This window comes from Prionailurus viverrinus, chromosome C1 (genome assembly GCF_022837055.1).
Source record: "Prionailurus viverrinus isolate Anna chromosome C1, UM_Priviv_1.0, whole genome shotgun sequence".
Taxonomy (NCBI): domain Eukaryota; kingdom Metazoa; phylum Chordata; class Mammalia; order Carnivora; family Felidae; genus Prionailurus; species Prionailurus viverrinus.
In genome coordinates, this window is record NC_062568.1 from 112,248,347 (window position 1) to 112,263,651 (window position 15,305).

The 15,305-nt window shown below is 40.8% G+C and overlaps 1 protein-coding gene across 5 annotated transcripts in view; it reads left to right on the plus strand.

The window, feature by feature from the left end:
- The window catches only part of WARS2 (tryptophanyl tRNA synthetase 2, mitochondrial), a 101,688-nt gene that overhangs the window by 72,245 nt on the left and 14,138 nt on the right, over positions 1–15,305 (plus strand). For all 5 annotated transcript variants that reach the window (XM_047870302.1, XM_047870298.1, XM_047870299.1 and 2 more), the window contains 2 exons: positions 9,476–9,556; positions 13,789–13,874. In XM_047870302.1, the coding sequence (XP_047726258.1) occupies positions 9,476–9,556; positions 13,789–13,874 (167 nt within the window). The remainder of the gene's footprint in view (positions 1–9,475; positions 9,557–13,788; positions 13,875–15,305) is intronic.

Consider the following 15,305-nt stretch of genomic DNA (forward strand, 5'->3'; position numbering starts at 1 on the left):
GATCCACTATTTACTGAACCAGCTAATTGCTTGAATGCATTTGATTGCTACCTAACAGCTATACCTTTGGGAATCATGGTATTTTATGTTCTTTTTGTTAATTAGATATTTTTAGAGAATAATGTAACAAACATTCATGTTTCCAACAGCAAGGGTGAATATTGTTAACATTTTGTCGTACTTGCTTGACTTTCTTATATTAAAAAAATGATTATGAAGTTGAGGTCCCCTTTAATTCTTCCCCTTGCCATTCCCCATACCCCTCCTCCCTGCATCCCTTTTCTCTCTCCCCAGGCAACCAAAATCATAGATTTGGTGTGTGTCAATCTAGCCAATCTTTCATACTGGTTTTCACATATAATTTCATGACCAATATATAATATTTTTATTTGTATGGTTTTTAAAAATTATATAAGTAATGCCATATTGGGGTGCTTGTAGCAATTTTCTTTTTTCATGCAGCAGTATGTTTTTGTGATCTCACATTTATACATATAAATCTAGTTCATTTCTTTTATGTGTTGTGTACTGTGCTATTATATAAATATGCCACACTTTATTTAGACATTTCCCCATTAATCAATCTTTAATTTCATTCATGCATTCATTTAACAAATATTTATTGAGCACTTACTGTGTTCTTGGTACTCTGCTAGGTATTCCCATTGCTTTGCCACCATGGTACTCATAACTATAGTAAATTTTCCAAACATAAGGTATATGAGGTGATAGGTTATTCAGAAAAACATAAAGGGATATTAGGAGTGTCACTGAGGGAGACAGATTGTTATGTTAAACAGTGCAGTCTGGTGAGCCTCCTTAATGATATTTTAGCAAAAAACTTAAGGTGAAGGAGTCAGCCAGGTGGCTGGCTCTCTGGGAGAAGAGAATTCCTATCACAAAAAAGAGCCCTTGCAAAGCCCCTAGGGTGGGAACATGCCTGGTGTGTTCAGGGAACCTGAGAAGGCCAGCATGGCTGGAGAAGAGGGAGCAGAGAGGGAGGAGGGCTGGAGGACTGGAATCACAGATGTTAACAGGGTTGAATAGGAGTCTATGATCGTGCCTGCTCATGTAGGCCATTACAAGGACTTTGGCTTTTACTCAAAGGAAATGGGAAGTGCTGGGTTTTGAACAGAAAAGTCGCATGATCTACGTTTTTAAAAGATCAGTTCAGCTGTGTTGAGAATAGATTATATGAGCAGTCAGGTGGAAGCATGGAGACCAATCAGCACATTATTACAGTAATCTAGGTGAGGGTTGATGGTGCCTTGGACCAGGGTGCTAGCAGAAGTGTTAAAAAGTGGTAAGATTCTGAATATATTTTAAAGGTAGAATTAACAAGATTTGCAGATGGATTAGATGTGGAGCGTGAGAGAAAATGAGGTGTGAGAATATCTCCAAGGTTTTTGCCTAAGTCACTGCAAGGATGGAGTTGCCACCAACAGAGATGACAACTGTGGACAGAACAGGTGCAGGATGGAAGAGTGGGAAGTCAGTTTAGGATGTGTTGAGTTTGAGGTGTCCATTAGGTATCTATGTAAAGATGCTCAATACTATATAAGTCTGGAGTTCAGCAAGGAGGTCTGGCTGAAGGTACAAATTCAAAGGTCATCAGTTATATAGATTGTATTTAAAACTATGATTAAAGGAGCGCTTGGGTGGCTTAATCGGTTGAGTGTCTGACTCTTGCTTTCAGCTCAGGTCATGATCTCACGGTTCGTGAGTTCAAGCCCTGCATTCGGCTCTGTGCTGACAGTGTGGGGCCTGCTTGGAATTCTCTCTCCCTCTCTCTCAGCCCCTCCCCCACTCATGCTCTCTTTGTCTCTCTGTCAAAAATAAAATAAACTTAAAATAGTATATTTCCAGGGTTGTGCATCCATCACCACAATCAATTTTAGAACATTTTGTCACTCTAGAAAGAAACGTTGTGTCCATCACCCTCTCCACCCACTCCCTGGCAACCAATACTCTTAACCTTGTCTTCTGTGGATTTGCCTTTTCTGAACCTTTCATAAAAACGGAATCATACAGCGTGTGTTATTTTGTGATTGGCTTCTTTCATTTAACATAATGTTTTCAATGTATATCCATGTTTTAGCATTATCAGTACTTCATTTGTTTTTATTGTTGAATAATATTCCACATTTTGTTCATTCATCAGTCAACAGACATTTGGGTTGTAACCACTTTTTAGCTATTGCGAATAATGCCGCCATGAACATTTGTGTAAAGCTTTTCGTATGGATATATGTTTTCAGTTTTCTTGGGATACACCTAGGAGTGAAATTGCTAGTCATAGGGTAGGTAAATCTATATCTAACATTCTGAGGGGCTGTTAAACTGTTTTGAAAGTGGCTGCATCACTTTGTGTACGAGGGTTCCACCACCAATGTATAGGGATTCCAAGTTCTCCATTTCCTTCCCCAAACTGGTTATGGTCTGTCTTTTTTTATTTTAGCTATTCTAGTGAGTGTGAAGTGGTATTTCAATGTGGTTTTGATTTATCTTTCCTTAATGACTAATGATGTTGACCTTCTTTTCATATGCTTATTGGCTGTTTATCTTCTTTGAAGAAATATCTTTTCAAATCCTTCTCATTTTTTACTTGGATTTATTTGTCTTTTATTGTTGAGTTATAAAGCGTTTTCTTATATATTCAGGATACAGTTCTCTTATCAGATGTATGATTTGCAAATCTCTTCCCCATTTTGTGAATCATCGTTCACTTTCTTGATGGTGTCCGTTGAAACACAAAAGTTATTAATTTTGATGAAGTCCAGTTTGTTGATTTTTTTTCTTTTGTTGCTTATGCTTTTGGTGTCATATCTAACAAGCCACTGCTTACCCCAAGGCCATGGAGATTTACTCCTATGTTTTTTTTTTCTGAACGTTTTATAGTTTCAGCTGTTAACATTTAGGTCTGTGATCCATTTTGGGTTGATTTTTATAGATGATGAGAGGTTAGGGTCCAATATCATTCTTGTGCATGTAAACATTGCATGTAGATATTCACTTATCCCATCACCATTTGTTGAAAGGCTATTCTTTGCCCCCATTGAATTGTCTCAGCACCCTTGGTGAAAATCAGTGGGCTGTAGATGTGTGGGTTTATTTCTGGGCTCTCGATTCTATTGGTCTATATATTCTATCCTTATACCAGTACTGCACTGTTCGATTACTGTAGTATTACATTGACGGATTTTTGGATGTTAAACCAAGCTTGCATTTCTGGAACAAATCCCACTTGATCATGTTGTGTAATTCTTTACCTATGTTGCTGGATTTGGTTCATTAGTATTTTGTTAGGATTCTTGCATCTATATTTGTAAAGGCTATCAGTCTGTGGTCATCTTTTGTCGTGATGCCTTTGCCCGACTTTGATACCAAGATAATACTGGCCTCCTAGAATGAGTAGGGAAGCACGCTTTTTTAATTTTCTGGAAGAGACTATGAAGAATTGGTATTTATTATCTTTAAATTTGTAAGCATTCTCTAATGAAATCCCGCACACACTTAGGGTTCACTTTTGTCATTGCTGTTTGTTTGTTGACTTTCCTTCATCAATTCTGTAAAGTCTGTCTACACTGCCATGTCTAGCCACTTCAGTCTCTGTTGGGTTAGCTTCGTGTTCAGGTAAAAATTGAACAGACATTTCCAAATGCCTTGATCCTGTATTCTTGACCCTTTGCTGAGGGATTTATACAGGGTCTGAAGGTGGGGCAGAGGTGAAAGATTAGGATCTCTTCTGGACATGTGCAGAGCCCTGCACGTGCGTGTGTCCTTTTAGATGCCCTCGAATATGTCAGTCAGATCTTTCCCCAGTACCCCATGGCCATATTATTTCCCAGCTTTTTCCTAGTTTTTAGCTAGCTTCTTGTTTTCCCCTACTGGTATCAGCACCTCAGACAGCTGCAGTATTAAATCATTGCTACCGATTATTTCTGGAAAATGTCCTACGGATAGGGTTTTTACCACTGAGTGGGCTCGAAGTGAGGTCCATTAACAGCAAGCCCTGCCAGTGAGGTTTTTCCACAGAGCTGTCAGACAGCTCAAGGAGTGACAGTTGTATGCAGATGAGAATTGACTTTTCGAGAAGCTCCTAACCCAGTCTTTCCCTTCCAGTGGCTGCTAGGCTGCTGGTTTTCAGAGCCACCACAGACATGGGCAGGGGTGATGGGAATAGGGTGAGTTTAAATGCCGCACAACTCTGTTTTCACTGAGATTCAGATTATTTCTGAAGTAGGTACTCTTGCCATTATGGCAAGCCTTTGGCTCCTTTTCCAGAATTCTATAAAAATTGCCTTTGACAATTTGTGCTGGTGGTCTCATTGCTTTTATGGAAGAGCAGATTGTCAGAGGGTATTCCTCTGCCATTCCAGAAGTCCCTCCACCTTATTTTAAACACCAAAAATTGTAAGCAATCCAAACATCCACCTTCGTAGGATAAATTGTGGTATATTCATACAATGGAATACTATAGCAATGAAGATGAGTGAACTATCGCATTCAACAACATGAATGAATTTCATGAACATAATGTTGAGTGAAACACCAAAAATTTTAATTTTATCTTATTCAAGAACAAATGTAGACTTGCTAGCTTTTTATCTATTTTTGTAAACTGAACACGCCCATGAACTTGTACCCAGAATGTTCTTCATGCCCCTTTCCAAATAACCTGTTTCTAAACCTTGATATAATTTGAATTATTTAGTATATACTTTTTTGTGTCTGGCTTCTCTCACTCAACATTATATTTATGAAATTCATTCATGTTGTTGAATGCAATAGTTCATTCATCCTCATTGCTATAGTATTTCATTGTATGAATATACCACAATTTATCAATCCTATGTAGGTGGACATTTGGATCGCTTACAATCTGGGGTTGTTACAGTGCATTCTGCACATATATTTTTGCAAACATATGTGCATATTGTTGTTAGATATATACCTAGAAATGGAACAACTGGGCCGTTTGTTATATGAATGTTAACTGTGGATGCAGTCAGTTTTCAAAGTTGGTACACCAATTTACATTCTCACAGTAGTGAAAAGTATTAAATGTACCCAGTATCCTTGCCATACTTGGTATTATTTGACTTTTTCATTTTAATCATTCTGATGTGCATGTATGGGGTCACATTATGACTTTAATTTGAACTTAATGCATTTGGTCCATTTTTATGGTGTTATCTGCTTTTTTCTAATTAATTTGTAGAAATCTTTTATATTTTGTATATCAATATATTCTGTGTAGATTTACAAATATCTCCTTCCACTCTGTGACTTGTCTTTTCCTTCTTTTTTTCTTAAGTTTATTTATTTATTTTTGAACGAGAGAGAAAGTAGAAGTGAAGGAGGGACAGAAAGAGAGAGGGAGAGGGAGAGAATCCCAAGCAGGCCCCACACTGTCAGTGCAGAGCCTGATGCAAGGCTCAAACTCACAACATGAAAGCATGACCTGAGCCGAAATCAAGAGCCGGACACTTAACCAAATGAGCTACCCAGGTGCCCCATGTCTTTTCCCTCTTTAAATGGTAGTGTTTCAATGGAGTACTATGTGGCAATGAGAAAGAATGAAATATGGCCCTTTGTAGCAATGTGGATGGAACTGGAGAGTGTGATGCTAAGTGAAATAAGCCATACAGAGAAAGACAGATAACATGTTTTCACTCCTATGTGGATCCTAAGAAACTTAACAGAAACCCATGGGGGAGGGGAAGGAAAACAAAAAGAGGTTAGAGTGGGAGAGAGACAAAGCATAAGAGACTCTTAAAAACTGAGAACAAACTGAGGGTTGATGGGGTGTGGGAGGGAAGGGAGGGTAGGTGATGGATATTGAAGAAGGCATCTTTTGGGGTGAGCACTGGGTGTTGTATGGAAACCAATTTGACAATAAATTTCATAAAAAAAAATAAATGGTAGTGTTTGATAAAGAAAATTTTAGTAAACTTGATGTTATTTAATTTATCAATATTCTTTGCTATTTACGTTTAGTATTTATCGGATCCTGTTAAGATTTTTTGCTGGCTAAAGGAAATCAAATGCAATAAACTGATTTAATTTTTTCTGCAAAGTTTTAAAAGCACCTACGATTTATGAAGAATATTTTAGTCTACCTTGAAGAACAACAGTGCTTTCCCAAGAGTGTATTTTATGAACGACTGTCCTCTTTCTTTTTTTTTTTTTTTTTAATTTTTTTTTTCAACGTTTATTTATTTTTGGGACAGAGAGAGACAGAGCATGAACGGGGGAGGGGCAGAGAGAGAGGGAGACACAGAATCGGAAACAGGCTCCAAGCTCTGAGCCATCAGCCCAGAGCCCGACGCGGGGCTCGAACTCCCGGACCGCGAGATCGTGACCTGGCTGAAGTCGGACGCCCAACCGACTGCGCCACCCAGGCGCCCCACGACTGTCCTCTTTCATTCACAAAAGCATCCACAAAACATCAAGCCTTAGAATTTTTTGTTCTTTCCAATCAAACCCAGCAATTCCATTGAGTATATTTTCTCATCCCATTTGTTTCTACTGGACTGTCTTCTATTTTCAGAGATAACAGAGCCTATTAGATGTGAAGTTCTCTAACTTTTTGCTCTCCAGTCCTAGCCCATAAAATAGATCCTCATCTGTATTTATTTCCCCTCTTCCTGCTTCAGCGGAAGACATTTCATAGAAAGTGGGTCTATCCCACCTTAAAAAACAAAATAAAATTTGTATTCTCTAACCCCTACTAGTTATTATTCCCATCTCTCTCCTTCCTTAAAGAAGGAGTATCTTACGTATGTGATAAAATTGCACGGAACTAAATATACCCACACAATGAGTGAGTATACTACTGGTGAAATCTGAATAGGGTAGATGGATTGTATCCAATTCAATTTCCTGGTTGTGATATTGTAGTTTAGTCATGCAAGATGTTGCCATTGGAGGAAATTGGGTGAAGGTGTATTGGGTTGCACTGTATTATTTTTTTACAGCTATATGTGAATCTACAATTATCTCAAAATAGAAAGTTAAAACGAAAGTCTTTCTGAAACTTATCCATAAGAGTAACTACCATTTATTGAGTGCTTGCTGTGTGCTAGGTACTGTTCTAAGCACTGTCAGGCGGATACTGTCGCTAACCTCATTTTATACATTGACAGAACAGGCATAGAGTGATGAAGTCACTTACACAGGGTCACCCAGCTCACACGTGGCAGAGCTTAGGATTCAGATCCGGGCAGCCTCGTCGCAAAGGTAGAGCTCTTCATTCGGCTACACGTCCTGTGTATCTGCCTTCCTGCCACTTTGTCACACTTCAACCCACCCCTCCTTAATTTAGCTCCCATCCCAGTCACTCGGCTGAAACTGCTTTGCCTGGACCACCAAGTCTGTTACTAAATGGAATGGATTCTTCTGGGCCCTTACCTTTCTTCCCGCAGCCTTTGGTATTGTTCATGCATTCAGCCAGTATTTACTGAGCACAGGGTGCCAGACTGCTTTTCTGTTACAGCTGAAGGATGTATGTATCTTCACTTGTTACAACTCAGGGATCAGAATTTTCGGGCCCTGCTGACTTGCTTGTGAGTGGTTGACAAGCCACCTTCTGTGTCCCATGCTTTTATTTTTCTGTAGCTAAAACAGATCAGATTGTTGTTTTGTTTGTTTCACAACATTTAGTGGGAATGACTATATTTAGATACTGTTTCCACTTCTCCCCAGACAGAAATCTGAACCTTTCCAAGCAGTTGTTGTGAATATGGATACATTAAGAGAGCCAAATCCTGAAGTATTTTACCCCTTCTTATACAATTATTAATGATAAATGATTAATGATACAAATGATCTGAAAGTTGCCTTTGACTCTTTACCTACCTTTTTCTGTATAAGAATAATTTGGATTATTCTTATGCCCCCTTATATGGAAATACCAGGAAGATCACTGTATAATATTAAGTAGGTTTCATTCCATATGTTCAAATAAAAAAGCCACTCCAAGGAAAATACTTGATTTCATGAAAACACGGTGGAAGCTTTTTGCATATCATCAAAACTGAGCATTGAAGGCCAAGTTGAAGGAAAGGAGTCAGTCGTCTTGTCTCTTTCTACATATGCATGGTTATTTTTCTGTATTTTCATTCCTTTCCCTAATTCAGTAAAGGAGAAAAAAAAATTTCTCCTACTTCTTCATGCCAAGAAAACAACTCTTGTTTTATTAGTTCTAATGGGAATGTGTTTTGCTTGATGATTGGAAGCAACTATAATCCTCCTGCTCCCATGCAGGGTTACTGTTTTTGTCTGTTAGCTGTTTGTTTACAGCAGCAGTTAGCAATTTGTATGGACAGTGCTGTTCTCAATGAAACCCAAATGCCTCTTGGAAGAAAGATGACGGATTCAGCCCAGTGACTTGCAAAACTTTAAAAGCAATTCCTTGTCAAACATGTGAAAAACAACTCTTCCCTCTCCATGACTCGAGGAAAAAAATGAGAAACTATCTTACACCAGATGGTGATTCCTTGCTAGTAAAATGGGCCGGGGCTGACTGGGCCCCAGTGCTTCATGTTCCCTTTGCAAAACCCACAAAGAACACATTTGGGGCCACTTTTCAGAGTTGGCAACAGTCTCTGCTTTTTAAGGAAATCATATGGACACCAAAAAAAGCCACAGTGGATGAAGGGCTCGGAATCCCCAGAGTCCAGAAATGGGATACTTAGCCCTTAAATTCTAAGTCATCAATTGGAACCTGGCCTGGACCCAGGAATCATCCCAGCTGTTGCCAGGTTTGGTTACTTGATTACATTTGGTTAAAACAAATTGAGAAAAGGTTATATTCTCTTGTTGACTACAGCTCTTTTTAAAAGGAAGATGGAGGGAGGAGGAGAGGGAGAATGGAGCACAAAAGAAGAAGGAAGGAGGAGGAAAATGAAAACTAAAAAAACAAAACAAAACAAAACACCTTTGGAATGATGAAGTGATTAGCAAATTTCTAATTACTCCAGATCTAAGAGATTCAATCACTGATTTTGAGGCCAGAACCTTCCTCTCCTAATACTATTTACATGTAAGGTATTATAGTTGCTTTCACATATTTATAAGTTATTTAAAGAGGATTTGAGTGTGTGTGTGTGTGTGTGTGTGTGTGTATGCGTGCGCGCATGCATGTGTCAATTTCCTGGCTTTTTAAAGATGGAAAGGATGCGTCGGACATAATGAAGCCCTTTCACTGACGACGTTGAAGCAGAGTCTGGCCAGCCACTTGCTAGGGATGTCGTGAAGATCTAAACACTAGAATAGTAATTGTATTGGTTAGTTTAAAAATTTTTTTCTTCATCTCAAATGCTGTGCATTATGAATCAGCCCCCTTTGCCTGTCGTTTTTTAAATTACCTTGATTTGCACTTTCCATCACTTGAGGTAACACCTGTTTACTTTTGCCTCATATGCAAGAAAACGTTGACCACCTTCGCTAACGTTCTGTTTTATTTCTTTAGGTGTCTGAACACACACAGTTGAGTTGGATCCTTACCTGCCTGGTCAGACTGCCCCGGTTACAGCATTTACACCAGTGGAAGGTAAATGCTGGTGATCTGATTAATAAATAAGGAGTCCAAAGCTATTTTTTTCTCCTGTTTATATTTGTGTTCGGCTCTGGGAATCCTGCGTTTACTGGCCTCCCTGGTCTGTTACTCACTAGAGGCTAGAACAGCATTTTAACCTCTCTGCCTCAGGGTCCTAAATGGGAAGTAAGAGAGTTCTCCAAAATTTCAACTTTAAAACAGGATAGGGGAGCCGAGGTGTCTCAGTCGGTTGAGCGTCCAACTGCGGCTCAGGTCATGATCTCACGGTTGGTAGGTTCAAATCCCCACATCGGGCTGTGTGCTGACAGCTCAGAGCCTGGAGCCTGCGTTGGATTCTGTGTCTCCCTCTCTGCTCCCCTCCCTGCTTGTGCTCTGTCTGTCTGTCTCTCTCTCTCTCTCAAAAATAAACACTTAAAAATTTTTTAATAAAAAAAAACAGGATAAAAATGTCCAACTTATTAACTATTTGATTTTATCTGTGTAGGTTGAATCAGAGCGATCTTTGGATAGATTTGGTAATGACTTAGAACATTATAATTAACAGACAGTCACAATTTCTGGATTACTGGGCTCTGAAGTTGCCTCCCATCTCCACTGTAATTAACTGGCAGTCAGGCTCAAATGTTTCCATTGTGGGGAGAAGAAACAACATATTTTATTTAACATTTATACAGGTTGAGTCCAGGCAACAGTTCAAACCCACAGAAAAATGAAGGCTGTACTTTTTCTAGAAAGCTCAACTGAGAAAGTGGATAATTCATAGTACTTCACTCCCATTTATTTTCGCAGTTGCATAACCTGAGGGTAGGTAGCCCCCATGTACGTCAGCCTTGAATTTCAGTTTCAAGCTTCTTTCCAGCATATTTTCAGGGCCATTGGTTTCTTCAAAAGCTGGTCCAGAAACCTCCACGTGAGTCTCAGCAAGAATCAGAGCTTTCAAGTGGCGCGCCTAAGTAAGAGGTAGAGTTAATACTGTAGAATCATTACCTGCCAGGAATTAGAAACAAAATTTTTTAATGTTTTCTACCATATCTTGGTTTTAGGCAAGACTTTGCCATTTGATCATAATACTCTAAGTTGAATACTGCAATCCGTTTTATAAGAACTGAGTACTAACTTAATGGGAAATGCTCCCACTTTAAAATCATGTCCTTAGGGGCGCCTGGGTGGCTCAGTCGGTTGAGCGTCCGACTTCAGCTCAGGTCACGATCTCACGGTTCGTGAGTTCGAGCCCCGCATTGGGCTCTGGGCTGATGGCTCCGAGCCTGGAGCCTGCTTCCGATTCTGTGTCTCCCTCTCTCTCTGCCCCTCCCCCATTCGTGCTCTGTCTCTCTCTGTCTCAAAAATAAATAAACATTAAAAAAAAAATTAAAAAAAAAAAATAAAATCGTGTCCGAGGAGCTCCTGATAACACATTACTAGTGAATGCACAAGACAGTTTCCCCCACTACCCAAAACTAGAACATTCCTCTTTCATAAGCCACAGTGGAGTAGAACCAAGAAGCAAGTACTACTTCATAAAGGTGAAAATCCTCTTCCGATTTCTTCCAGTTATCAAAAGCAGGCACTACTGTAAGTCTTTTGCAAAAGCAAAGTGGCATAATGAGAACTTTCAGGTAGCAGGGGAAACCTATATTCTGGAGAAGCCTTCCCTCCAGTCCGTGATATTGTATTTGTGGGGAAAAACATGGGTTTCAAATGCCAGCCTTATCCTAGAGCGTGTTCCTGCCTTCTGTGGTCATTCCTTCATTAACAAATACCATCAAGTCTCGTATCACATCAGGCGCTGGGGTTACAGCAGTCAACAGGAGGGACAGAGCCACTCTCATGAGGCTTGTCGTCTGTTTGGCCAGAGACAATTACACAAGCCATCAGAAAGTGTGAACAGTGATCAGAGGGGAGAGTTCCAGGACTGTAGAAGGATCTCCGAGCACCTAGCTTGGTTTTGATTAGGGGGGATAGTAGGGTAGAAAGGTGGGGTCAGTGTTGCTTGAGGTCAGGGTTATTTGGAAGATTCTACAGGGGGTAACACAGATGTAAGGCATCTGAGGCACATAATAGACACTCAATAAATATTAATGCTCTCCACATCTCCCCCTTCCTTTGTAATTTCGAGATCCAGTATTCTAATATAGAAAGACTCTGAAGCTCATACAGTAACAGTTTTTAAAAACTGGGTTCTTTTCCCATTTGCTCATTTCCAAATTGAGCTTTCATTATCTTTACCCAGTGATCATTGCAAACTGGGCTTTGTAGTGGACATTGTAATCAAGAGATGTACTGAAGGAATTATACGTTCAAACTTTCAAGTTTCCTTTGAATGCCTTATAGCATTAGATGCTGTAAGCCAGAAACTACTTGAAGTAACCTAAAGAGTTAACTTTGTACCTGGCTTGTGGAACATTGACATTAAGAGGGTTAAAGAGGAGCTGTTGCTTTTCAAACCCAGACTCAAAGGGTGTTTCTGCATGTTGGTTGGGGAAGCCCGAGTGGTGAGCCCATGAACTTGGTCCTCAGAATCATGCAAGTGTATATATATTCAGTTGTTCAATTCATTCAGAAATAATCAGACCTCAGGGAAGTGATTCATATTAACTAAATGAATAATGTCTGTACACCAAAATAACCATGTTTGATTTTACAAGAGAGATGCTTAGGCCTTGAAGCAATGACCAGTAAACTGTATGCAATATTCCCTATTAAGTAGTTCTGCCCAGAGCACTGTTACCAAATGTTCTGCCCAAATTACCTGTTATCAATGCTTAGCTGTGGCAAGGGAAATGCTATCACTAGGGCTTATGTTCGGTATCCATTAATTAAATACTTGTCATATCTCTTCTGGTGTTAGTATCAGCTTCCCCATTAAGGAAACACTTTTCGTCTATACAGTCTGTCTTGTACACTGGAATCACTTTATGCCCTCTAGTTTTCAGTGCCTACAGATCAAGACAGATTCACAATTGATTAGATTAAAATTTTCTCTTAGTTACATTTTTTAAATGCCACAACTTTTTGTTTTTGGTTTGGTTTGGCTTGTTTTTTGTTTTTTTTTTTTTAATTTTTTTTTCAACGTTTATTTATTTTTGGGACAGAGAGAGACAGAGCATGAACGGGGAAGGGGCAGAGAGAGAGGGAGACACAGAATCGGAAACAGGCTCCAGGCTCTGAGCCATCAGCCCAGAGCCCGACGCGGGGCTCGAACTCACAGACCGCAAGATCGTGACCTGGCTGAAGTCGGACGCTTAACCGACTGCGCCACCCAGGCGCCCCTTGGCTTGGTTTTTTAAAGAATTTTTTTTTAATGTTTATTTATTTTTGAGAGAGACAGAGAGAGAGCATGAGAGGCAGAGAGGCAGAGAGAGAAGGAGACACAGAGCCCGAAGCAGGCTCCAGGCTCTGAGCGGTCAGCACAGAGCCCGATGCGGGGCTCAAACTCACAGACCGCAAGATCGTGACCTGAGCTGAAGTCGGACGCTTAACCGACTGAGCCACCCAGGCGCCCCTTGGCTTGGTTTTTTAAATGTGATTTTAAGGGGGACCTTACATTTTGGTCAACAGCACAGGGTGAGACTTTCTGGGAGGTTTCCACAGACACGATATGGTGTTTGATGTTAACTTATCAAATTAATTAATTTGTAGGAATCTTATTTCATTATATTTTCTGACCTCACTTGTGAAATACGGAGTTCATCTGATTTGGAAACTAGAAACCCCCCCTTTTTTTTCATTTTATTTGTGTATTTTTTAATGTTTTAATTTACTTTTGAGAGGCAGAGAGTGCAAGCAGGGGGGTGGGGCAGAGAAAGAGGGGGACGGAGGATCCAAAGCGGGCTCTGTGCTGACAGCAGCGAGCCTGATGCGGGTCTCGAACCCAGAACCATGAGATCATGACCTGAGCCGAAGCCAGACACTTAACTGACTGAGCCCCCAGGGCTCCCCAAAAACCAGAAACTCTTATATGCTTGTTTTAATTAAATGGATAAGAAATAGTGGCCGTGCAGGACCCGTTAGAGGGGCAGTGGTGAAGTAGATGTCCCTTATTCCTGCCTGAGCCTGCAGCATGAAGACAAGCCAGCCCCATGGCTAGGGTTGCTAAAAGGAACTGAGATATAATGCTAGTCCTGGTAGCTTCAGATTACCTTTTGCGTGCTTTAAAGATTTCTTTATTTAGCAGTATAATTAGGTGCATGTCGGATTTCATTCTCTCCTCTCTCTTCACTGCACAGGCAAAGACTGCCACCCAGAAGCATGGCGGAACCGCGGGCCTGCTCACGTACCCAGTGCTCCAGGCCGCTGACATTCTGCTGTACAAGTAAGGAGCAGAGCTTACCTCTGGTCTGACACATACTCATGCTGACAGGAGAGTGAACCGATCCCGAAAGGATTTGGTTCGTGGGGCAAGGGGACATAGAAAGGATTGTGTGAATCAGTTCGCATCTATTCCCCAGTAGGAGGTACAAAATGATAGAAGTATGTTTCCATGTGGAACGAGTCACGTTAAGGGCTAACACCTAAATAGCACTGGCTACGTGTTCAAAACTGTCATGAGTGCTTTATGTGCATTAGCCCACTGAATCTTCACCAAGCCTTGTAAAGATAGCACGACTATCATCCCCATTTCCCAGATGAGGAAATTAAGTTAGTGATTTGCCCCAAATCATGTAGCTAGCAAAGCTTGGACCCAGGACTTGAGTGTAGAAAGTTTGAGTGCAGAGTTTTTGTGCTCTTTTTTTTTTTTTTAATTTTTTTAATGTTCCTTTATATTTAAAAACAAAAATTTTTTTTTAACATTTATTTATTGTTGAGAGACAGAGTGCAAGCAGGGGAGGGGCAGAAAGAGGGAGACACAGAGTCCCTAAGCAAGCTCCAGGCTCTGAGCTGTCAGCACAGACACGGGGCTCAAACTCTTGAACCGTGAGATCATGACCTGAGCTGAAGTTGGACACTCAACCGACTGAGCCACCCAGGCGCCCCAATGTTTCTTTGTATTTTGAGAGATAGAAGGAGAGACAGATTGTGAATGGAGGAGGGACAGAAAGAGAGGGAGACACAGAATCCAAAGCAGGCTCCAGGCTCCGGGCTCTCAGCATGGAGCTCAAAGCGGGGTTCGAACTCACGAACTGCGAGATCATGACCTGAGCCGAAATCGAATGCCTAACCCCCTGAGCCACCCAGGCACCCCGAGTTTTTGTGCTCTTAACCACTCTGTAATATCTACTTCCCTGGTAATAATTAAACTTCAGGGGTTTTAAGTGTTGACTTCTACAATCTAGACTCTCAAGCAAGGCAGTTTAGTACAACTTGTCTGCAATTATGGCAGTCAACCCATGCTTTCCAAGACCTTAGCGGCTAGCCGCATGGACTGTTGACAGAGGAACTGAATTTTAAATTGTGTTTCAGTGTAATTAATTTAAGTTTGAACGGCCACCTGTGCAAGTTTTTCAGCATGATGTAGAGTTGCTCTGCTTGTCCTGGACCCACAGTCCTTGCAGTCAGCCAGTGCTGTCCTTTATGGCCTCAAACCCTACAACCAGAGGCCGCCAAGGCCTGCCCTCTCTGACTGCTGGCCAGAGCTTCTGACCTCATCCCTCTCCCAGTTCTTCCCTGCCATCCCCAAGTCACCTCCCTCAGCCCTCCATTTGGCCTTCTAGAGAGAAAACTTCCCAATCAGCGCGCGCAAAGCCAAACCTTGCTACTATGAACACTTCTGACGAAAAAGAGAAACTCCATGAACCTTCTCCCC